Source organism: Pan paniscus, chromosome 6 (genome assembly GCF_029289425.2).
Source record: "Pan paniscus chromosome 6, NHGRI_mPanPan1-v2.0_pri, whole genome shotgun sequence".
NCBI lineage: Eukaryota > Metazoa > Chordata > Mammalia > Primates > Hominidae > Pan > Pan paniscus.
This window is the reverse complement of record NC_073255.2, coordinates 27300914-27327022: the sequence shown is the minus strand read 5'-3', so window position 1 is coordinate 27327022 and position 26109 is coordinate 27300914. Positions and strand designations below refer to the sequence as shown.

General features: G+C 40.5%; 1 protein-coding gene across 1 annotated transcript in view; it reads left to right on the top strand.

Moving 5' to 3' along the window:
• Positions 1-20530, top strand: part of STEAP1B (STEAP family member 1B) — a 58182-nt gene extending 37652 nt beyond the window's left edge. Inside the window, 1 exon segment of the mRNA XM_063605634.1 lies at positions 20153-20530. Within this exon segment, the coding sequence (XP_063461704.1) occupies positions 20153-20419 (267 nt within the window). The 3' untranslated portion in view covers positions 20420-20530.
• The last annotated feature ends 5579 nt before the right edge of the window (positions 20531-26109 follow it).

Genomic DNA, 26109 nt, shown 5'->3' with positions numbered 1-26109 from the left:
TGTTATCAAGGAGAGGCGTTGGTGGTTGTAAACTAGGATGTCTCAAAAAAAAAAAAGTTAGCGTACCACACTCTAGCTTAAAACTTCTTTGTCCACCCATCCCCTCCAGGATAACAGTAGAAACTCCTTAACATGACATGCAATGCCCTCCACAATCTAGTCCTTGGCTGTCTTTCTGTTTTATCTCCTGCCATTGCAGCTGTGCACTTTACAGCCTAGAAAAGCTAAAGTCCTATAGTCCCCCTCCAAGCTTCTTGGGGCTTCCATGGCCTGGTTTAGGGTGTACCCTTGCGCAAAATGCTTTCCCTCCATCTGTCTGTGGCCTACCCAGTGGTGCGCTGTTTAGTGTTTAACAACTGACTCTAGCGGAGAAAAAAGGTTGATGTGTAGAGTTTGCCTCTGAGGTATAAATATTCATACCACTGCTGACTTCAAGCTACAAATCTGGTCACTGAATGCAGAAATGGGAAAAAATGTGTTGGATCTCGCAAGCCAGTATAAGTGGCTTCAGGCCACCTTCGACTCCACCTCTCCTTTAAGATTCCACTGAGGCATCAACTCCTCCTCCTCCCTGGTTACAATCTTCTCTGGCTCTGAGCCTCTACTGGATGCTCCCATGGCCCCCGTGCATTTCTCTGCCATTGCACTTTAGTACACTAACTAAATATGTTTGTTTCTCTCTCTGGTTCTTCCTCATATTCACTTCCATGGGATCACATTTTTTTCCTCTGTGATTTTGGCACCCAGCACCGTGCCTGGCACATAGTTGTCACCTGATATGTTTATTGAATGAAGAAGTAGAGCTCCTCATAGTCAAAATGATGTAATTTTTTCTTCTTCAGCCACATTATATTGTCTGGTGTTCTTAGAAGTAAGCCTAACCCTGACAACTTATTGGAATGGCTCATCTGGACTTACAATAAATTAAGCTGTTGTATGTTTGGCTGGGTGAGTTTGGCTGGGATGGGAAATGGTGGGAGAGCTGGTTTATCCTGTTGGGGTTTTTTGGGGACAAAGGATCCCCAGTGCGGATTTCATTGCAGAGTAACGCCAATAATTACAATGCATTTTAACCTCCTTGGTTTTCATTTTCTAACACCATGTCATCATGTGGGCAGGTGAGGACCTTGCAGTTGACTTTGCACTTTCTATCTGAACTTCAGGTTTACAAAGTTTAAAACTTTCCCGTAGGTTTTCTAGTTCTCTGTGCTTGGCCCAAGCCCTTCCAGCAACTGCCAGGTACAGTCACATGGAAAGTGTGACTTAGGAAGGCACGCTGGCATTAGCAAGAAAACTCAGATTCAAAAATAACGATTACTTCACATCTTACAGTGCATATCATAGAACTGTAGAATTTTAAAGGTGAGGCTGACCCACTAGTGAAGCCACTTACCTCAGGACCAAATTTCCTAGTGTGCAGTTATGCTTGGTAGGCAGCTGCTCTCCTAGCCTTGGCACTAAAGGCCCTCCATTTCTCAACCTTAACCTTTTAATTACTACAATGGCTTCACCACAGTGTGTGGCACTCTCAGGGTGCAATTGGGCCACATTGGCTAATTGTAACAATTACAGCAAAAAAGGAATACAGTTGGCTCACTGTGGCATTTTACTTAGGGTAATCACCTTTTCTGCTTCCTAATTCCTAATTTATTTTTTCTCCCCCCAGTTAAAAATCAGAACTCCCTTTTACAGCTTTTCTGTTTACAGTGAAAGACAATTAAGTCCTCAGTACCAGAAGCCTAAATCTACCCTGAGATCTAATGCTCACTTTGCAGCACCCAGATCTCTAATTGGTGGATCCTCTGGATTTATCCCAGGACATTTAGAGACTCGGCCTTTTGTTAACACAGACTTCAGGGTTAATGTTTGGAAGACGCTGTCCATCTTCACATTGCTGTAGAGCACACATTCTTGATGTTTGTCATGCATCAGAACCACCCAGGATACTTAAAAAAAAAAAAAATATATATATATATATATATATAGCTGCCTATCCCACCCCCATTCTGAATCAGGTGGTCTGTGGTGCAGCCAGGGTGAATCTTACACGCAGCTGGGCTTGGTGAGTTCCGCTAAGGGGTTCCTAGATTGGCTGCTACCCTCTGCTTTGCTCTCTCTCCTAGCTAGCCATCCCTGTGGCACTACATCTGATTCCTTCTGTTCCCTTCTTGGCCTAAACCAGACTCTCTTTTCTTCCTCTCTATCAGTTTTCATCTCGAAAGGATTGGCTGGGGGTTCTAATTTCCCTTTTTTCATGACTCAAGGAGTCAGACATTTCTTTCAGATTCCCATCTTTCCCCTTATCTATCATCAACACCAACATCCATTCAAAATGGGCATAAGTAAAAATTCCGTTTGTGTCTCAACTCACATCTGAAATAGATGATTACTGTGACTAAATTGAGATATTCAAGGAACATTCACTGAGTACATAGGACACACCAGTTCCTGGGCTAGCCTTGGGGTTATAAAGATGAATAAGAATGGTTGGCTCCTGCTTTCGAGGAGCATAATGGTGAAAAGGAAAACAACCAATAATTATAAAGCACCATGACAGGGAAGGAGAGTTGCCACTGGAATGCTTAGAAGCAGCATTATCACACTGTTGGTTTTTAAGCAGGATTTCTTCCTTGGAAATTGAGGAAGACAATCTGATTCTAACAGAAACTGCCATAATCAATCCAAACCATGGATCTTTTCCTCATTTTCAGAAATCTTTGCAGTAATTGAACTGGTGGAGTAAAAGGAGAACAAATATTTTAAATGGATTAGGAAGATTTTTTTTTTTTTTGAGATGGAGTCTCGCTCTGTTGCCCAGGCCGGAGGGCAGTGGCGCAATCTCAGCTCACTGCAAGCTCTGCCTCCTGGGTTCATGCCATTCTCCTGCCTCAGCCTCACGAGTAGCTGGGACTACAGGCACTCACCACCACGCCCAGCTAATTTTTTGTATTTTTAGTAGAGATGGGGTTTCACCGTGTTAGCCAGGATGGTCTTGATCTCCTGACCTCATGATCTGCCCTCCTCGGCCTCCCAAAGTGCTGGGATTACAGGCGTGAGCCACTGTGCCTGGCCAGGAAGATTCTTGAAATACTCATTTGCCTTCTTAGGCAAGTGCACAGATGAATTCCAAAAGATTATTTTATTCCAGTTATATAAGCATATCACCATGACTTGGTGACCATTGATATGTGAGAAATAGCACATTGGAAGACACAGTATTTATTTTGATCTTCTGCCTCTGTGAATATATTTGTTAAGGTAGTATAGGCAAACCACATGTTGGGAAAAGTTATTTGCAATATATGCATCTGATAAAGGACTGAAATTCAGAATATATAAAACTACAAATCAATAAGAAAAAGACAACTTAATAAAAAACGGGGAGTGGACTTTAATGAGTTTGCTAAAGAGGGTATCCAAATATCTAACAAGCATATGAAAAGCTGCTCAACATCTTTACTCATTAAGGAAAATGCTAAATAAAATCACAATGAAATGCCACTTCATACTCACCAGAATGTCTAAAATTAGAAAAACTGACAATATCAAGTATTGGCAAGCATATGAAGCAACTGGAATTCTACATTATTCGTGAGATTGTAAATTGGTGCAACTCTTTGGAAAACTGGCAAAATCCATTAATGCTAAATTTGTAACAACTCTGACCCAGCAGTTCCTCTTCTGTGTGCATACCTGTGCCAGATCCTGATTTATGGTCTCTCAACAATGACTTGACCCTTTCTGACTGCTCTGTGAGCCTTTAAAATATTTTTAAGGCTGGGCACGGTGGCTCACGCCTGTAATCCCAGCACTTTGGGAGGCCGAGGCAGGTGGATCACGAAGTGAAGAGATGGAGACCATCCTGGCCAATGTGGTGAAACCTCATCTCTACTAAAAATACAAAAAGGGTAGCTGGGTGTGGTGGCGAGCACCTGTAGTCCCAGCTACTCGAGAGGCTGAGGCAGAAGAATCACTTGAACCCAGGAGGCAGAGGTTACAGTGAGCTGAGATTGCACCACTGCACTCCGGCGTGGGTGACACAGCTAGACTACGTCTCAAAAAAAAAAAAAAAATATATATATATATATATATATATATATATATATATAAAATATTTTCTTTGCCAGTTGGTACTGAAGCTTGGTCAGGTGAGGTTGCTGATGAGACATTGCAGGAGAAGAGTTTTGCTTCCTGGTTCCACTGTGCTTACTCCCCAGGCTCCTGCAAGGTGCTCCTCTAGCATCCAGCTCCTGCAGCACCTGCAGCCTCGGCCGTGCACAGCTCCTAAAATACACATGGCTTCTCCAGCAACTGCAGCATGTGCAGCCTCTCCAGCAGCCAGCTCCTGTAGCACTTGGGGCTTCTCCAGTTCTCAGCTCCTGCAGTGCATGGCAGCCAGCAGCATCCAGTGGCTTATAGCTTCTCTGGGTTACTCTTTCAGTCAGTTTTGTAGTAAGTGTCTCAGGTACAACAATGCCCTCTGAAGAGCTGTCTCTGGCACCCTAGATGATGAATTTCCAGAAACTTCCAGAGGGCTATTCCAGAAGATTCCACCAGTACAGCACTATAGTGACTTCTCTATTATTCGGCGAACAATGGCTATGCACTCTCCAATAAGATCTTTGCAGTAATTGAACTGGCGGAGTAAAAGGAGAACAAATATTTTAAATGGATTAGGCCTGAGGCAGGGGTTGGAGGTGGGTCTTTCTTGAGAGTTCTCTCTCATCCCTAGGGCTGGTAATTGCTCCTTATCTCTGTTCTTCCTGCATTCTTTAGCTTTCTCTTTCTTACTAGCCAATCCCTTGTTATTCCTGTTATAAACATTTGTTATATTAAACTTTTCCTATTCAAGTTATTACATAGTTTTGCTCTTCTGATTGGACTGATACAATACCCAAGAAAAATGTATGTGTCCACCAAAAGACATGTCCAAGAATGTTCATAGAAGCTTTATTCATAATAGCCCCAAACTAGAAACTACCCAAATGTCCATCAACAGCAGAATGGATACATTGCTGTATATTCATACAATGGAATACTACTCAGCAATACAAAGGATGGAACTACTTGTTGATAAATCTCATAGACAGTATTAGGTGAAAGAAGCCAGATACAAAAGGGTATATACTGTAAGACTTCATGTATACAAAGAGATACAATTTGAGAAGAGATATAACAACTCTATGTCAATGGACGTCAGAATAGTGGTTACATCTAGGGACAGGGATGTATATTGACTAAGAAGGGACACAAGGGATCTTTTTGGATTATTTGATGTTGTGTTTTGATCAAAGGTTGTTACATAGGTATATATTTATGCAAAAAGGTCATCAATTTGTGTATTTTATATTATGTCCTAATTTTAGAACTAAAACTTCAGAAAGTAACATAAATTAAAAGTCACAGAAAAGAGCTTCAGGTGCAGAGCTGTGTAGACAAGAGCTGCCCTAACAGATTCCCTTGGTCCTTTCCATCTCAACAACATGAATATGGTACTTTACAACCTCCCTGAGGCCAATGACTGTAAAAGAGGTCTCTGTAGAGTTCAGGGGGAAATGCTGAGGGAGGCAATAAGAAACTGAGTGATTTTTCTCATGCACATAGCACAGTTGGTGCTGGAAATGGAAATGCCTCAGCCTTCTACCCTAAGCCAGTGTACTTTCTGCACATCATGTGACCTTTCAGAAGGCTTCTTTCTAAAGATGGTTGAGATGGGTAATGGAGTGTTTTATAGACTATGGCAGAGAGTTTCATACGAGGAAAGCCAACAGAATGATTTTTGAAATAAAATCCTGTCGCAGTTGGTTGGCACTGACACGAATTTTTTAAAATAATGTCTTCCTGACTGCAGTGAGAAGGAGTTGGTGGAAGGGGGAACATGTGCCAATCTGGGGGCTGTATGAAATTGTTTCACTTCGAAACAGAGCAGAAATATGAGAAATCAAAATAGTTTATCCCCTGTTCCCTGCCTTCCTACTCTTCTTGGGCAGGATTCAAAGGAGAAAAAGCTCAGCAAAAAAGCAATCTCCAGGGACTGGTATTGGGATGAGCAACTGCCAGGAAGACAAATAATTCTCACCTCAGAAATCCTGGTTGTTCTTCCTGAATACGTGAGAAAACGCGTATTCAGGGCTCCCTATGCATGCATAGAAAAGTCAAGATTTCTCGAGCTTGGGGTAAGATTCTCAGCCCTGGGCATCACTGCAAGGGAACCATGTAGTTCCTGCTTACTCTGCAGTTTTTACCCCGAGACTGAAGGAGTTCGCCCAGGACCCAGCCTATCAATCTATTGATTTGGGGAGAGGAGAGAGTAAAAGTCATTTATCCTTTCTCTGTAATCCTTTAACTGTACTTTTCTCTTGACGTTTGTTCCAGTTGTTAATTTATTGCCTTGCAGCTCCAAACCGTCCTTTTTGTCTTGCTTTGTGATCCTGAAGCTAGAATCTGCACATTACCGCATTACCGGTTCTTCTTTGACCGGCGGGTTTGGGTTTGGTGTATGGCGGCGCGTGGGGCGGGGGTGGGGGGGGTGGGGGGGTTGTCTGCCAATAGAGGGCGCTGCAGGGAGCCTGCAAAGCTGAAAGGAAGGGAGGGGACACTTTCTTTCTGTTTCTCACACAAGTATGAGCAAATTGGAGTGTGGGGTCTCAGCAGCGTTCATTTCAGTGCTGACAGCTCTCAGGGTGCTGTGACGAGCACCCTCTGGCAGCCTGTTTCTTCTTTCCTGCAGTAGCCACGCCCTTGCTTCCAGAGTCTTTCCTTACTTACCTTTCCCTCAGTCAAGGGTGGTAGCAGCCTTCTGTAATTTCTACCTCAATTATATCTTAAACTTTTCCTTTATGCTTTTTAGGAGTTAATCATCCTTTGTCTGGCTATCAGTTCTTTATACTGGATTTCCCCTGTTTAAATTACTAATGAATCCCAGTGAAGAAAAGCCTGGGACCCAATGGCTTCACTGCTGAATTCTACCAAACATTTAAAGAACCACTAATACCAATCCTACTCAAACTAATGCAAAAAATAGAGAAGGAGTGTACTTCCAAACTCATTCTAAGAGGCCAGTATTACTCTGATACTAAAACCAGACAAAGATACATTTTTGAAAAACCACAAAACACTACAGGCCAATACCTATGAATATTGCTGCAAAAATCCTCAACAAAATAATAGCAAACCAAATTCAACAATATATTAGAAAAATCATTTGTCATGACCAAGTGGGATTTATTCCTGGGATGCAAGGATTGTTCAACATACACAAATCAATCAATATGATATATCAACAGAATGAAGGATAAAAACCATATCATTTCAATTGATGCTGAAAAATTATTTGATAAAATTCAACATGCCTTCACGATAAAAGTCCTCAAAAAACTGGAGATAAAATATACCTCAACATAATAAAAGCCACGTGACAGACCAACAGCTATATTATATTAAATGGGGAAAAACAAAACCTTTTCTCTAAGATCTGGAACATGACAAGGATGCCCACTTTCATCACTGTTATTCAACGTAATACTGGAAGTCCTAGCTAGAGCAATTGGATAAAGAAAGGGCATCCAAATTGGAAAGACAAAAGTCAAACTATCCTTGTTTGCAGATGATGTGATCTTTTATTTGGAAAAACCTAAAGACTTCACAAAAAAAACTATTAAAACTGATAAATTCAGTAAAACTGTAGGATACAAAATCAACGTACAAAATGCCAACAATGAACAATCTGAAAAAGTAATTTTCTTTTCTTTTTTTTTTTGAGACAGAGTCTCTGTCACCCATGCTGGAGTACAGTGACGCAATCTCGGCTCGCTGCAATCTCTGCCTCCTGGGTTTAAACAATTCTTGTGCCTCAGCCTCCTGAGTAGCTGGGATTACAGGTATGTGCCACCACACCTGGCTAATGTTTTTGTATTTGTAGTGGAGACAAGGTTTCACCATGTTAGCCAGGCTGGTCTTGAACTCCTGACCTCAGGTGATCTGCCTACCTTGGCCTCCCAAAGTGCTGGGATTGCAAGCATGAGCCACTGTGCCAGGCCCCCATTTTCAGTAGTCACAAAATTAAATATCTAGGAATTAACCAAAGAAGTGAAAGATCTCTATGATGAAAACTGTAAAACACTGATGAAAGAAATTGAGGAGGACACCCCAAAATAGAAAAATATTCCATGTTCATGGATAGGAATAATCAATATTGTTAAAATGTCCATACTACCCAAAGCAATCTACAGATTTAATTTAATCCCTATCAAAATACCAATGACATTCTTCACAGAAATAGAAATAAACTAAAATTTATATGGAACCACAAAAGACCCATGGCCAAAGCCATCCTAAGCAAAAAGAACAAAACTACAGGAATCACATTACCTAAGTAACCAAAAGAGCATGGTACTTGCATAAAAACAGACACATAGTCCAATGAAACAGAATAGAGAACCCAGAAACAAATTCGGACACCTACAGTGAACTTATTTTCAACAAGGGTGCCAAGAACATATACTGGGAAAAAGTCAGTGTCTTCAATAAATGGTGCTAAGAAAACTGGATATCCATATGCAGAAGAATGAAGCTAGACCCCTATCTCTCACCATATACAAAACTCAAATCAAAATGGATTAGACACTTAAATCTAAGATCCCAAGTATGAAACTACTACAAAGAAACATTGAAGAAACTCTCCAGGACATTGGTCTGGGCAAAAGTTTCTTGAGTAATACTCCACAAGCACTTGAGTAATACTCCACAAGCACAGGCAACCAAAGCAAAAATGGACAAATAGGATCACATCAAGTTAAAAAGCTTCTGTACTGCAAAGGACACAACAAAAAGGCAACCCACAGAATGGGAGAAAATATTTGCAAGTTACCTATCTGACAGGGGGTTAATATCAGAATATAAAAGGAGCTCAGACAACTCTATAGGAAAAAAATCTAATCCAATTTTCAAATGGGCAAAAGATCTGAATAGACATTTCTCAAAAGACGCACAAATGGCAGACAGGCATATGAAAAGGTGCTCAACATCACTGATCATCAGAGAAATGCAAATTGAAACTACAGTGAGATGTCATCTCACCCCAGTTAAAATGGCTTATATCCAAAAGACAGGCAATAACAAATGCTGGCAAAGATACGGAGAAAAGCAAACCCTTGTACACTGTTGGTGGGAATGTAAATTAGTACAACCACTATGAAGAACAGTTTGGAGATTCCTCAAAAAACTAAAAACAGAGCTACCATAGGATCCAGCAATCCCACTGCTGGGTATATACCCAAAAGAAAGGAAATTACTATATCAAAGAGAGATATCTGCACTGTCATGTTTTTTGAAGCACTGTTCACAATAGCCAAGATTTTGGAAGCAACCTATGAGTCCATCAACAGATGAATGGATAAAATGTGGTACTTGCATACAATGGAGTATTATTCAGCCATAGTAAAGGATGAGATCCTGTCATTTCCAACAGCATGAATGTAACTGGAGATCATTATATTAAATGAAATAAGCCAGTCACAGAAAGATAAACATTGCATGTTCTCACTTATTTCTGGGATCTGAAAATCAAAACAATTGAACTCATGGAGATAGAGAGTAGAAGGATGGTTACCAGAGGCTGGGAAGGGTAGTGTTTGGGATGGAGATCAGGGGGTGGGGATGGTTAATGGGTACAATAAAAATAGAAAGAATGAATAAGACCTACTATTTGATAATACAACAGGGTGACTATAGTCAATAATAATTTAATCATACATTTAAAAAAATCTAAAAGAGTGTAATCGGATTGTTTGTAACACAAAGGATAAATGCTTGGGATGGGTTCCCCATTCTCCATTATGTGATTATTACACGTTGCATACCTATATCAAAACATCTCATGTACTCCATAAATACATACACCTACTCTATACCCCTAAATTAAAAACTTTAAAAATTTAAAAAATTACAAGTGGTACTTCTCTCTTACCTTACCTAGTCCCTACCAGATACAATGCTTGGCATGTCTAACTTGCTCTTGCTTGCTTGTTCATGTGTCCCATGGCCCCTCAAGGACCTTCTGTGCTTTTGGCTCCCAGGGAAGCAGCCTTCCAGCTGGGATATGCTAGATTGGGTGTATCTCAGAGAATTAATTTCCATATCCCAGACTTCCACACAATCTAATAAGATTGGCCTGAGAACGTGCCTGTGGGGAGATATCATGAGAAACATTCTTCTTTCCCAGCTTGCTTTCTATGTTCAAAAAAAAAGTATACCTCTCCTGATTTTATGCTGCGTTGTCTAAAGTTGTCATATTTATGTTGTTCTGAATAATTTCTTCATAATTTTAATGATAAGCCAATCCAGAAGAAAAATTTTAACATCTAAAGTCTTAAGATTATAGGAAATTAAAAAAATCAATTTGACTTATATTATTACTACACAGAATTGTAAGAGAATGATAACATATTTTTAAGCGTGAGGTCCCTTAAAAATGAGGTAATATTGGGGAAATGAAATGGAAATATGAGTTCAAGGAAAAAAGTTCTATTAAAAGATCATTCATGTATTTTAAAATTTTAGATGATAAATATATCATTGCTATCTATATTCCTTTGGGTAATGGAAAAATATAATTGGTTTCTATATTCCTTTGGCCATACAGAAATGCATTCATTAACATTTTGTTGTAAAGTGTCAATATTGACTACGTGCCATAATTACATCTTTGCAACTATTTAACACAGGAAGGGAAACTTGAAGTCTCATCTGAAAAAGGTTCAAGAGGATATGTAGTTTTCTAAAACTGTTTTAGGAGATATGAGAGTAAACAATGTTGCCTCGCTATGATAAACCATAAATGAATAATGACTAGATGAATGAATAAGCAAACCAGCAACTGAAAGCCAGAAATCCCTTCTAGGGTAAATACAACTGAAAGCAAGAAATCCCTTCTAGGGTAAATAAAACCAATATGGGTTGCATGACGTTTCTCCAATGCCTTCATGTCTTTGCATCTCAATTGCTCATCTGTAAAAAGGAGACGGTGATAACTGTTTGTGAGCCTTAGATGAGGTCATGCATGTAAATGTGCTTTGCACCTGGCAGGTCCTTAGTAAGTGTTTGCCGAAGTACTAGGTGGCAATGCAATTTGGGTATATCCATCTCTTCCTGTCCTCAGGGATGCTGGTCAGTGTACCAGAAGTAAAACAGATTGGCTTGTATGGCTGCACACCAGGACAGGTCTTGATTACATGAAGGACCTTACTAAACACCCTTCCATCCTAACAAAAATATGTGGAGCATTTGACCATTGCACAGGGATGAGTTCCCACTTTACTCCCACAAATGTGATTTGTGTCAACTTTACCGTACAAATGATGTGTTTGTGGACATTCCATCTTTGGAATCTATTAAAACAGTCATTGTCAAGTATTTATTTAGAGTCAATAGAACTACTATGTATTATATAAAATATAAAACACAGGCAGCATGCTTCATGCCAAAGTGGTTACTGAATCTACTGTTTTATAAATATACAATATTGACTGATCTTCCAACCAACTGAATTACAAGCTGACCAGTACACACACAAGAAGTCATTTCTTTATAACAGTTGATGACAGGCCTCTGTCACCAAACTGTATTGGAAGTTGGCCTGGCATTTAATAAGCAATGGTGACCAATTAAGGAAGTGAAATGCTTGTGCAAAGTGCCTAATATAATAAGGTTTTTGCCCATTACTGAGACATCAGTGATGTCCCAGAAGAGAAAGTGACTCTGGTTACAAAGTGGAACCAGGCCATGCTAAATTAGAGCTGCTTCTATACTAAGGCTACCAGTCATCTTTAACATCAAGAGTGCTCACTGAGCTCTTCAGACATTTACCCTAAAACAAGAGATGAATTTTAAAATGAGTCTTTTGATGCTCTCTGGAGAGCAAACCCTTAAGCTATATTCCTATAAAAATTAAGAATCTCGTTCCAGACCCCAATTAAACTAGAAAATATTGTAGAGAGAGACAGAAAAATCAAGTTTCTACAATGTGCCAGCCACTGGCTAAGTGTTTTCCCAGATACTGTCTCATTACTCTTCACAGCACCATTGTGGGGTGGGCAGCATTCCTTCCATTTCACAGATGAAAACACTGAGGTTCAGGGAGGGTTCAACTTGGGACCAGGCTTGAGTCGTTTACCTGAAACAAAACCCACATTCTTTCCCCTTCACCTTATTAACTCTAATCTTGGCTGAAAAAAGTGAGTGCTCAGAAAAATAAGGGTTATAGAAGTGAGATTAGCATTCATATTCCAATGGAAGTGTCCATCAGAGTGGTTCTCAATCTTGGCTACGCATTGGAATTGCCAGTATTCCAGGGTTTGCACAACTTGCTTGTAAGAAATCTTAGGGCAGTGTTTATCAACCTATAGCAGGCTTCAGAACCACCTGGAGGTTTGTTAAAACAGATTTTTGGGCCCCGTCCCCAAAGTTCCCGATTCTGTCTTTCTGGGGTTGGCCTAAGAATCTGTATTTCCAACAAATTTCCTGTGGCTCCAGGTTGGGGACCTCACTTTGTGAACCACTGGCATAGGGCATTGTCTTGCAAAGTGCAGTCCTGTCCCAGAGTATCCAGGTTGGAATTAGGGACTCAAATGCAGGTTCTTGGTCCTGGCCCAAATCTATAGGATCAAATCTCAGAGGGTAGGGACCGGGGATCTGCCTCATAAACAAGTGTTCCAGGTGATTCTTTCACTTGCTGAAGCATGAGAACTGTCATCCAATGGGTCTTTGAACTCCTTCATCTCATATACAGCCCAGCTTTTAAATACTGTCACATTTTGAACGACAACTGCACAGCAGAACTGCATTTACAGTTGACCATTAGCTGCTGCTGTGACTTGCTTCTGGTTATTTAAAATGCCCACAAGGGATCTCTTAGCCCATGCTTCATAAATAAAGCCCAAAGAAGAAATATTTATTCATTCATTTTTTTAAAAACTCTCCAGTTGTCAAGTTTCTGACTCATCAGGGGGAAAGACTGATTAGTGGTTGTTTCATGCTTCCCCACACAAGTGAAATCAGGAGGAGAAAAGCATTCTATAAAAGAGCTTATTTCCCTTCCTCTTCGCCTCTCCTGCCTCCTCATTTACCCTTAGCTATTCAGTTTCATCAGCCCTTGTGAGAATATAGCTCTGACTCTGAGTTTAAAGGGGTTGGGCTGCTTGGAGAGCAGTGCCCTCCCTGCTGCTCTTGCATCTGGGAAGCTGGATCACCACGGGGACTTCCCCCAAGCTGGAAAAGGTCGACCAAATCCCCATTCAGAGGTGGAGGGCGGGAAGCCAGGCCCAGGCTCGGATGTACCCTGAAGAGGTGCAGGTGCTTCCCGCTGGCCTCCGCCCCTCAGCTGTGGGCTCCCAAGTGAAGCTGGCTGCCAAGAGGAGTATTTATAGCTGCCTTTGCTGGCCAGTTCCTGCCCGGTTCTCACAAGGCTGCCGGCAGATCCCAGCACGACTGGCTGACAAGACGAGGGGAGGATGGGAGGCCCAAAGGTGCATGGCCCAGCTGTCCTCCCTGAAGAGTTGCAGATGTCAGTCCCCTTGATCTGAAGTTAGAAATACAATGCGGTTTACAGGAGGAAGACATGAAGGTCATGTGAAGAGATTTCTCGCTGTTCTTCCACGGCTCCAAATCTGCTGTTGGCCCAAGAGAACCCACCACAAAGAGGTCTGTGCTGTCATCTGCAGAGCTGATTTGTAATCACTCTGCTCATAATGCAGAAAAGTCTAGAAGCTCCCTCAGCCCCTGTTCCCAATGCCAACCCTGCCCAAAGGCCCTTTAAACTGAAACCGGCATCATTGTCCAAATTCTTCAGGTGAACCTGTCTTTAGAAACAATGGCCCTTTCTCTTTCTCATCCTCTCACTTAGGCCTCTGGGTTAGAGAAGACGACTGATCTAACAGCTCTCCTTGTGCCACGCGGACAGACCCAGAGCTCGCTCTGGTGACAGCAAATGCACACCTTGTGGGGGTGTCCAATTGTTGGCTTAGTGGGTCTCCAAACTCACGAAATAGAATATTGGGGAGCCCATGAAATACCTGATTGGTTTTTCACATGGGTAGGCTCCATACAGAGCACAGTTCATCAGCTAAAACCTCCAAGGTGAAATCATTAAATCTCCAGGGGAAAACCAACAAAACAGCAAGTGTTCCGGAAAGGGTTTCACTTCCTAACTGGCAGCGAGCCTGAGATCAAAACCTGTTACTCAGTGACAGATGAAATTCCTGCAAGAGGCACAATCCATGCTATTGTTCTGTCTGAGGCCCTTATTTCTCCCAGGGTTGCTGCGAGTGGCCAAGGCAGAGGCTCCCGGGCAGTTTCTCCATGGGTTTGAGTAGTGTGTCTGCAAAGAGTCCATGGTCCCTGGAATCCCCATGATGGGTATAATTTCAGAAAATTCATTTCTGAAAGCAGAAGGGAATTTATATTTTCTTTTTACTTTTTTTTTTAAAACAGGGAAACAGGCAAAATAGAAGGACGCATAGTTAGAGGTGATTGAAGTCAGGGTAACGGCTAGAGCCAGGCAAACAAGAATAGTCCTCACCAATCCTGCTCACGCCCTCTCAAGCTGCCTTGCACAGTGCTGTGTGCTTTCCATATGTTATCTCATTTAGTCCTCACAATAGCCCAATGAGGGAGGTACAGGTACCCTCACTCCTTTGCAGCAGAGGAAACTGAGGCCTAGAGACGTTAAAGGTCTTGCTCTTTGTCCTAGGATGAGGATGGCAGATTTGGAATTCAAACCCACTCCCTCTGCAGGGATCCTTTAACTAAAGCCCTGAGCGTGACTCTCTGTGGAGAGACAGGCCCACTGGCTCTGGGCTTCTCCAAGAACTCATGAGGCTGTGGTGGTCTCTGGCTTCCTTATATCACACAGATGTGGAGAAACCAGGGCAGTGGGACTCAGCACCCCCTGAGGGTCAGTTTATGGGGACAGCCTCTTGGGCTGGACATCACCTTCAGCTGGACCTCAGCTCCTTCTCTGGCCCAGAGCTTGTTCAATTGGGTGATTTTTGTGGCACTTTATGTAGGTCAAAGTCCTGGTGGCTCCAGCCGAGTGGAAGTGTTTTTGCCTGGCTCTTAGGTGATGGGGCAGGAGGGAGCTGAATGCAGAAAAAGGAGCTGGCATGTGCCAGCTACCATGACAGCCAGCAATGCTGTGCTGTTGTCCTGCCATCCACGTGCAGTTTCCTTTCTCCGATGACTCCTGGTGGGAGGAACTGACTATGTACAGTGTGCAAAGGGCATAGCAGTGGCGGAAGTTATGTTTCTTGTAATTGGAGATCTCTGTGGTCTGGAATGATCATTTTGTGTGTTTTCTCATCAGATAGGATAGATTGCTTTAACGTTCAGCCACACCCAGAGACAGCTTTTCCTTCCTGGACTCCCCATGGTCTTTCATTTTCCAAGTTGCTTAGATGAGATTTTCACTTACGTCTTCCTTGTTTACTGTTATAGCTCTAAGGTCCAGCACAGTTCCTGGCATACAGTGGGTGCTTAATTAATACCTATTGAAGTGATTGATTAAATGAATTCCTGAATAAGTGAATCAGTTACCAATTAATCTTGGGTCCTTGATTCCAGAACATACCAAAGAACATGATACTAGGATTTTCTCTGGGTCTTTAAAAAGGAATGTCATTTTTCTTGTTGTTGGGAAGCATGTCAGTTTGGGTCCTGCAAGAAGCAGATGGTAGAACAGAGTTGTTCCAGGAGATTCATTGTGGTAAACACCTGCGAAAGATGAGGAAGAAGCAGGATTAGGAAAGGAAGATGACTATGCAGATCTGACCCTGGCAAACATGGGAAAGACAGGCAGGAGCGAGTGGGAGGGAAGGAAGGAGCCTCAGACGGAAGCACACTGGCTGTCCCCAGGCCGTGCTGGAGCTGCTGGAGCCATCAGCTTCTTTGATTGCCAGGGAAGGGGGGTAAGGGTGAGCCCGGTGTGACAATGGTTGTTGCTATTTCTTCTCCAAGTGATGTCTTCTCATCCTGTGTTCCTTCCATCCAGGGGGCAAATGTGTCTCCATCACTCCTATTTCTTTCTGGGAGCACTGCCAAGTCCTCCTCATTGTCATGGCGGCAACCCAGGACACCCTGCCTCTCTCAGCCTTGCCTCATTTTCTCTTTTTAACGGCTTTCTCAATGTCTCAAACTCAGCAAGCCCAAAGTCACTGCAATGTGTTCTTTCCCCTGAAAATGTTCTAAGATTCCAACTCTGTCAAAGGCATCGTCAGGTCCTTTGTCAGATCAGCACCCGGCATTCCTTTACACCCTCCCCCGCAGTTCCTCTGCTGACAGCTCAGCCACTCCACCATCCCCACCTCCAACCCCAGGTATTTGGGAAAGAGCTCTTCAAGACCTGACTCCTGTCCTTGAGGCCCAACTTGCAGGCCAGGCCTGCCGTCAGGGCCTAATAGGACAGGTACACAGCATCCTGGTTTTAGCCAAAGAGAGTATCCGGTTTTTAGTGGCTGAGTAAACAGCCCAGATGAGGAGGCTACTGTTATTAGCTGGGAGAAACACGTTTGTTGTCTTGACTTCTTGCATCTGGCAGTTGGTGTGCTGTGTAAAGAATCATGTTTACTTAATGTCAGTCACTTTCCCTTGAAAACTGCTGGTTCCAACTCAGAACCTTTCAGTCCTGGGCTATGAATATGAAGCTGTGTGGTAGGCACTTCCGCTCACTGCAGTCTTTTTACCCATCATTGTTGCAATGAGCACCATTGCCCTCTTCATCACTCATTCATTCATTTGGGTTTTATTCATTCCACAAGTACTTACAGAGAACATTTACCCAGAAAGGGCCATATGGGGAGTGGGTAGGAGCGTAGGAGCATGGACTATCCAGCCAAATCCCAGGGTGGCCAAATCCCACCCAAATCCCATGGTCTAGAATTTGGGACCTGCTGACTAAAGAAAGAAAAGTCAAGCTTTTAAAGAATTAAAGCTAGTTTTATTCCAAAGTCTTACTGAGGCCTGTAGGCCAGGAGCACATCTGTCAGACTGCTCCAAAGCAGTATTTCAGTTCACAGTTTATATACAGGTGGTGAAGCTGCAGTATGTGCAAATTCACATCAGAGTTGGGGTGTAAGAGTACGTCTGGTTATAGATTACTAAAGCACATTTGGTTATACATTGTAGAAGCATAACCACTAACCCCATCAGACATTATTTTATGTGTAGGAAAAGGCAAGGACTAGGGCCATTTATTTTAAGGAATACAGTGACTCAGGCAAGAGATGTGGGGGGCCATGTGTTCTATCCTGTTTTGTCTTCAAAGCATCTTTTGGAGAGCGGTACAGAGTCAGGGGCTTGTGAAATTATGCTGGCAAACAGAAATGAGCAAACTTCACTTCTTACATTTGCAACTTTGTCTCACAGACTGTAATTGAATTACTTTACCTCTTCCCCATCTCAATTTTCTCATCTGTAAATGGGGGTAATTAGAATGTTCAACACAGAGGTTAATGAGGATGAAAATAGTTCAACAGTGCCTGGCGCATGGTAAGGGCAACTGAAGGGATACAGAGTCAGGAAATTGAATCCATGCTCTCAAGGAAGTCCAATAGGGTGGGAAAGAATGATGCATAAACAATCTGACACAGGCTGCTGTGAGCTGTGGCCAGGGTAAACCTAGAATTTATCCAACCTGGGACACTTGAGATAGGAAGGGAATACTAAAATAATACAAATTATGGAGTTTTTGAAACTAGGAATTGACTAACAAATTAATTCCAGCATAGTGGTAAATTATAAATAGTTACATTAAAAATATAAAAATAAAAGTCTTTTTAAAGATAGAAAATAACATTTTCTATCTAGAAAAAATTTTTATTAAAAATATTTTAATGTCAAATATACTAAATATTAAAATATAAAATTTAAATAAATTTTAATATATAATTTAACATATATTTTAATATTCTACTTTTTAAAATAGAATATTAAAGCACAAATTTTAAATGAATAATTTTAAATTAAGAAAATATAAGTGGAATAATTATTAGTATATAGTCACATAGTATAATCAGTTTCTTAGTCATATCTACCTGTAATGCAGTATGTCACTAGCATATTTGAAGAATGTTATTTCAGTGTCTTTTGCTTTTAATTTTTCTATTTTTTAAATTCCTTTTCTAAGCCACATTCTGAAAACAAGCTTTTAATTTTTTAAATAAAACTGTCTGCCATATTATTTTTGCATTTTATGATTAATAAACTTGAAATTGACCTTTTTTGTGGTCCAAAATATTTTTAGTTGAGAAAATACTCTCTCTACAGATGCTGAATTATTTAGTAAGCTAAGAGCAAATACGGCTAAATGGGGAGTATTCTCAATTTTAACATTTTTATATTGAATTGTGTTAATATTTCAGCCTGAATAACTTTACAGGGTATGTATTTGGCCCCCATTTATCTTTATTCAACAAATATTTTTACAAGATACCCCATCAGACGTTACAAAATACAGCTTGTCAAATAATTTCTACTTAAGATTATTCTTTTGAATGTTTCACCAAAGTTAAATGTTGTAAAATTGCAGGACTTTTAATTATATTCCATTTCAGTACAGAATAGAAATTGATCCAATTAAAAGTAGAAACTTCATCAAAAGATCCTTCCCACAAGTCAAGGTAGCATATACCTCTGAGCTCCCACAGTTTAATTTGTTAATTTCCCCCCTCGATCTGGTAGAAACAATTTCAAATTGTCCCTAAGTAAGCTCGTTTTAGATAATTGTAATTCATAAAAAGCTCCACAACCTGAAATTTTTGTACTCCATTTATTGAATAATTTATCAAAATATTCCAATTAATTTTCATCAAAATGCAACCAACATTTAAAGAATTATTTCAAAAGGCATAGGCTGATTTGCCAAGTGGTTATTTAAAGGCTCAAATGTTTCTAAAATCAGATTACTGATGAGCAACAGAAAATGTGTACTCCCAAGCTGAAGTTTCTATTGTTATTGTTGATGCATGAGGTTTTTTCATTTGATTGATACTGGTGTTTTATTGGGGTGTAGAGGGTGGTTAGATACTTCATATAAGCTCTGCCACAAGAATTTCATACTATAGTTACCTTATATGTAGAAATATTTGTAATTTTTGATGATGATAGTTTCTATTTCCTTTAGTGGAATATCAATCACAGTGGATTGGACACATTTATGAATTATGTGCCCACAATCACTTCCAAGTTCTGGTCTGTTACTTTATGAATTTAGTAAGAACATTATTTTTCCATGAACCTGTGCTCCCCCAAAATTTTGTATTCCTATTACTACTATAAAAACATGTCTTCAATATTGACCTTTTGAACAATATGGAACTTTTGAACTGAATTTATAGCAGCAGTCCCAACAATGTCAGATGTTTTACCTGAGAATAAGCTTCCAAAAGTTTTACTTTGATTTCATGACTTGTATGAAAAAAAAAATCTTCATTGAAACTAGCTGATAATCTGAAGTATGAGGATTCTAATAGCAAAGGGCTTCATACAGCTATGTGGCAGCTCTTTTGCTAATGTAGCCATCACATGTGCAGGTATCAGTTCACTTTTTGTATGTACGGACTTGGAATAAGAATAGTCAAAATTAATTTAAAGAATTATTGTTTGATCTAGATGAAAAGTCATGCTTCACAGGATGATATGTAAACACACCTTCTGCAGCTGCACAAGTGAAACTGTTGTTTAGGGGCACGGCATTCTTAAAACAGTTCTGATGTGTGAGGTAGAAGCTGGTGCTTCTTTAGTAGATTAGGGTCTGGTTTTCACATGGTTAGTGATATCACCAGGACCCCCCATGTTGGATAGTAAATGTCATCAAACATTTACTATCATTTACAAGTTACATATTGACCAGATTTCTTATTACATGGTAATTCAGTACTTAGTTTTTCATTTAACATGCACTTTTTTTTGTTTTATTCAGCTGCTGCTGAAAACATTTATTACGAAATAAAAATGTCACCAAATAATAAAATAGTTGAGATTTTATCCCATTTTATAAATGAAGGAGAGTATTCAGTTTTCTCATTATACACTTATCACAGGGCTTTTAATTCCCACATACTTTACACAGGCACCAAATGTATCATTTCTTTTCATTTTCTAGGCTATACTGACTGGAAGCCTGGTAGCTTTGTGCAACTTTCAGGCCACTAAGCTGGCCAAGACACAACTGGTAGGCACACCAAATTTCTGGCAGGAGCAGCAGTGTGGAATCCATTTCCCACCACCTTCCAAGACTAGGAGTTATATATACTTCATTTTATCAACAGCAAGCCCTTAAAAGGGAAATGTTAGCTCTCACATGTTTCAGCTTCATCTAGAAAATCTCAATAAAAAAGACAAGTTATTGCTGATCATCTTTCAGATTTAAGCATGCATGAAAGTGAGAACCTTGTTCCCTGCTCATACATCTTACATACTTGCAGACCAGACCATGGTAGAAGCTGGAAGTACAAAGTGGACATCTACCAAACTTACTCCAACTATTTTAATGCAATCTTCACTAACAGTATTATGTAGAAAAATAAAACATGTGGGACAAGTGCTAAAAACTGCATAGGACACCAAGCATATACTGGAAGTATTTCAGGAGAAGCAGTGCGTATGACTTTGTTGGCCATGGGAGAGCTCAGGATGCTGTTCCTTGGGAAGGGAACCCAACAACAAGGGAAGAAAACGTGGGGGAGTTTCTCAGGACAGGAAATACCTGAGCAGAACCTTAAAAGATGGGTTGAAAATTGTCAGGTAAAGTAAAAACCTTCTGCACAGCAAAAGAAACAATCGACAAAATGAAAAAGAAACCTATGGAATGGAAGAAAGTATTTGCAAATCATATACACTGATAAAGGGTTCATGTCCAATGTATATTAGAGTGTGCCTACAACTCAATAATGAAATAACAAAATCTGATTAAAAAATGAGCAAAGAAAATGAATAGACGTTTTCCCAAAAAGATGTACACTTGACCAATAGATATATGAAAATATGCTCAATAATCACATCACTAATTATCAGAGTTACGCAAATTAAAACCACAGTGAGATATTACCTCATGCTAGTTAGGATGGGTATTACCAAAAAAGCAAATAAGAAGTGTTGGCAAGGATGTGGAGAAGAGAAAAACCTTTTACACTGTTGATGGAAATGTAAATTAATACAGCCATCATGGGAAACTGCATAGAGGTTCCTCAGGATTTAAAAAGCAGGACTGTCATATGATCCAGCAATTCTACTTCTGTGTACATATCCAAAGGAAATGAAATCAGTATGTCCAAGAGATATCTGCACTTCTTCCATGTTCATTGCTACATTACTTAAAATAGCCAAGACATAAAAGCAACCTAAATGTCCATTGACAGATGAATGGATAACGAAAATGTATATACCCACAATGGAATATTATTCAGTCTTAAGAAAGAAGGAAATCCCGCCATATGTGACAACATGGATGAACCTGGAAGACATTATGCTAAGAGAAGTAAGCCAGACACAGAAAGACAACTACTGCATGATACCACTTGTTTGAGGAATCTAAAATAGTCAAACTCATAGAAACAGAGAATAGAATGGTGGTTATTAGGAACTAGGGAGAGGAGGAAATGGAGAGGTACTAGTGGGTATAAAGTTTCAGTTATGTGAGATGAATAGGTTCTAGGGATTTGTACAGCACAGTGCCTATAGTTTATAATGTATACTTTAAAATTAGCTTGTGAATTTAAGTTCCTTATAGATACTGGGTATTAGACCTTGTCAGCTATACAGTTTGCAAAAATTTTCTCCCATTCTGTATGTTGTCTGTTCACTGTGTTGATAGTTTCCTTTGCTGTGCAGAAGCTGTTTAATTAGATCCCATTTGTCAATTTTTGCTTTTGTTGCAATTGCTTTTGTTGTCTTCATCATGAAATCTTTGCCCCAGAAATACCATTTGACCCAGAAATCCCATTACTGGGTATAGACCCAAATGAATATAAATCGTTCTATTATAAAGACACATGCACCTGTGTGTTCATTGCAGGACTGTTCACAATAGTAAAAACACAGGAACAACCTAAATGCCTGTCAGTGATAGACTAGATAAAGAAAATGTGGTACGTATACACCATGGAATACTATGCAGTCTTAAAAAGGAATGAGAGCATGTCCTTTACAGGGACATGAATGGAGCTGGAGGCCATTATCTTAGTAAACTAACACAGGAACAGAAAACCAAATACCACATTTTCTCACTTGTAAGTGGGAGCTAAATGATGAGAACACATGGACACGAGGAGGGGAAAAATGGACACTGGGGCCTATTGGAGGGTGGAGGGTGGGAGGAGGAAGAGGACCAGGAAAAATAATGCATGGTGGGCTTAATACCTGGGTGATGAAATAATCTGCATAACAAGTTTACCTATATGACAAACCTGCACATGTGACCCTGAACTTAAAAGTTAAATTTAAAAAAATGGCTAAGGGATAGATTTTTAGTGTTCTCATGACACACACACACAAATAAATGATGATGGGAGAAATCTTTTTGATGTGATGGATGTTTATGGCACAGATTGTGGTGATGGTTTCATGGATGTATACTTATCTCCAAACTCACCAAGTTGTACCCATTACATATGTACAGCTTTTTGTATGTCAATACTTTAATAAAGTTGATTTTTTTTAAAAGTATGAAAAGTGGAAAAAATGATTTCTCTGTATAAGCCTTTTATTTATCTAATTTAATTCTCACCAAAAACCCCTATGGCTGGATAATATTATTACTCTCATTTTACACAATAGGAACAAGGCTTAGAGATGTTAAGGAATTTGCCTGAGTTCAGCCACCTAAGGATTGGTAAGGCTGGAATTCAACACAAGTCTGCACCTCCAGAGTCCGGGCATGCAAGGCGGGTCCACCAGACCGTGTTCTGCCCTCGCAGTGGCTCAGCTTGAGAGATGGCAGGTACATTAGGAAACTGCAAGTCATTCTGGCAGAAGCAGGAGTAGGGTGGAGCTGATAAAGGATGCTACTGCAGGCAGATGGAGGCCAGGCTAACTTGAATTGAGTCTTCTATCACACCTGCTGGTCTCCATGAAGCCCATCCAGGTGAGAGCAACCTACGCTCACTTCTCTCTTTACCTCTCTACCCACAGTGCATATCGTGTACAGGTGAGCTTTAGATGTGGCTAAATAAATACAATTGAGTGCTTTACTGAATACTGTGTTGTCTCAGTTTCTCACGATTTTATGTGTATGCATTTGGTCTCTCAAGCAAATTTTAAGATTCTTTAAGGTGGAGACTGATGTTACTATAGACTTCTTAATAACCACCCCCCTTGGTGCTGAGCCTACAGCAAATGTTCAGAAAAACTTTACTGATGGAGGGTTGTCAATAAATGGCTTTTGGATTAGATTCTACTTATTTTTCTAAAATCTCAAGTGTTTAAAAATTGGACTTGAGCCTGAACTTGCTTTTATTTTCGTTTTGACACTCACCAGCTTCGTGCTGTCCCTCCAGCTTTTCTCTGTGGTTTGTTTGTGCCTGGTGCTTCTGTTTGAGCTGCTTGACCTTGCCTTATGGTTACACTTCCCACCTCCTTTCCTGCTGTGTCTAACAGGCTCGTTTTCTTCCAGACATTCAAGGTTGAGTGGGTGCAGGTGGGCAGGCAGGTGATTCTTTCTTGAATGGTTCATTGGCCATTCACATTGGTGTGTTGCTTGATTTTAATCACAATTGATTAACCTTCACTGGTTTTGGTAAATCTGGCCAGATCTATCTGGGACTAGAACTCTGGAACTATGTTAACCACATGTGGCTATTTACATTGACCTGAGTTAAAATTAAATAAAATTTAAAATTCAGTTCCTCGGTCACACTAGTCACATTTCAAGTACTTCTAGCCACATGTGGCTAGTAGCTACTCCACTGGACAGCATAGATTTAGAATCTTTCCACCATTGTAGAATGATTTGGGCTGAGCATATTGAATAAATTAACAAATTCTAGGGCAAAACTGATCAGTATAAAAATAAATTTTGATAAAGGACTCTTATTTTGACTATTTATTATGCCTTGTAATATTAGCAGAATTCCCAAGGATAAAATTACATTGTAGAAGGTATTATATAATCATTTGTTTAAGTATCTGTGACTTCTAACAAATCTATGTGCTCTTCGAGCATAAGGAACATTTTATCTTTCCGTCTCTGGACTTGAGTTGTGTCTGGCATAGAAAGGGCTCAAAAACATTTAGAGAATAAATACATAAGTGCTTAGAAACCTCATTTAATTTTCTTTATTGCAAACTATAGCTATTAGTCTCACATATTATCTTCTGAAATGTACCAATTTTTTTTTTTACCTATTCTTACTAGTCTTAATGTATTTTTTGAGAATATGAAAGAAAGGAAACATTCAAGAATTACATACAAATCTGTTTAAATGAAAATATGAGAAATCTATGGTGAAGACCTAGAAGGAAAAGCCCTCTAGGGGGCCCTTGTGGGATCAGCAGACTCATGACTCTGGGGGCGATGTGACACTCATTTGACTTTCTTGTGGAGTTGGCAGGAGACGGCATGGGGCATCATGACTTGATGGCCACAGGTGTCCTATCCTTCCCAAGGAAGGCGGTACAGACACGGAAAGCCGGCTTCCTGTCCCCTTCCTGTCCCTGGAGGGGCCCTCTGCCAGAACCCTGGGATGCTTATCTGGGCTCTGCAGATCTTTGGAATGAGGTCATCCAGGAAGTTGAATCCCTTTGATGCAATTATCTCTGCATCCTTGGCCTTTTGTTCTCATGGAGAGTAACCGGTGACCCTTGTGCTTCTTACGTGGTTAGAACAGCTGTTGTGAGGTGGGTGCCAGATGCACATCCCTGGGTGGCTGGACACATCCTTCCCAGCTGTCAGGATGGGTCCAATGGATGTAGGTGCCTCCCTGCTCCCGCCATAACACTGTTGTGAACCTGCAAAGGAGTTGAGAGGACAAAGGAGAACGTGATCAGTGGTGGATGATCTTACACACATACGTATACACACATGTTCATCATGACAAAGCCCAGCAGCTTTGTTCTTTAATTCATCTCAGTTGACAACCAGTTATACCAGTTCAAGGACTCATTCTTTCCTGAATGAGTAGTGGTGGGTAGCTTTTTGGAATAGCACAGTCCTAAATCTGTCTATCCTTTCACATCTTCCAATATACGCTTCCTAATTGTATAGGTATACTTTGCAATCTTTCCTGCCCAATAGAAGTTCTCCTATGTGACAGGCCCAAATATCCACAATTTGGGTCCCCTTTCCTACATAGATCTCCTCTCCTTAAAACTGGTTTGGCCTAACCTGTCTTTGTGCTTTTGTGAGCAGGAAAATCCTCTCTCCCTGGGGTTACAATGAGTCATTATGTGGAGGGGGTGGAAGGGCTTGAAATAGTAAGTTGGGGGAAGGTGTCCTGTGGCTGTTACAGAAGTCTGGTCAAATTACCAGGTTCTCTGTCTTTTGGGGTGCAATGAATGGGAGCTTGCGAAGTTTGCTTTTTGATTTTGGGTTTTGTTTTGGTTTTTTTTGGTGAAATAACTCATTTAGGTTCTGTTAGATTCTGGGATTCTCTTTCTTCTCATTCTTTCCCCTGTGTTTTTCTATTTTTCATTTTCCAGTTGATTACTGAAATGTCCTATGAGCAGTCAGGCGGCATTTGCTGGCAGGAACAGCAGAGCTGAAGGGCTGAGTATTTTTCTACCTGAGGTTGAGCTCATGAAGCAACTGGCAGTTCTTTGCTGTCAGGGAGTTATGAGAGCATTTCTCTAACAAGAGACAAGGCTGCTATTGTACATGTGTGTGCTTTAATATTGCTCACCTATGTAATCCATAGTGGATCATGTACACATTTGCTGTTTTTTTGGCTACCTAGTGTCCGTTCTTCTTTCTTCTGGGTAGTAATTTTTCAATTTTCATTCAGGTATTGTACTAGTCAAGGTTTAGGAAGGAAACAGACGGCAAATCACATAGTTTAATGAAGGGGCTCATTACAGAGATATGGGTAGAATGAAGACTGTCCATTTGTTCAGGCTGCTATCACAAAA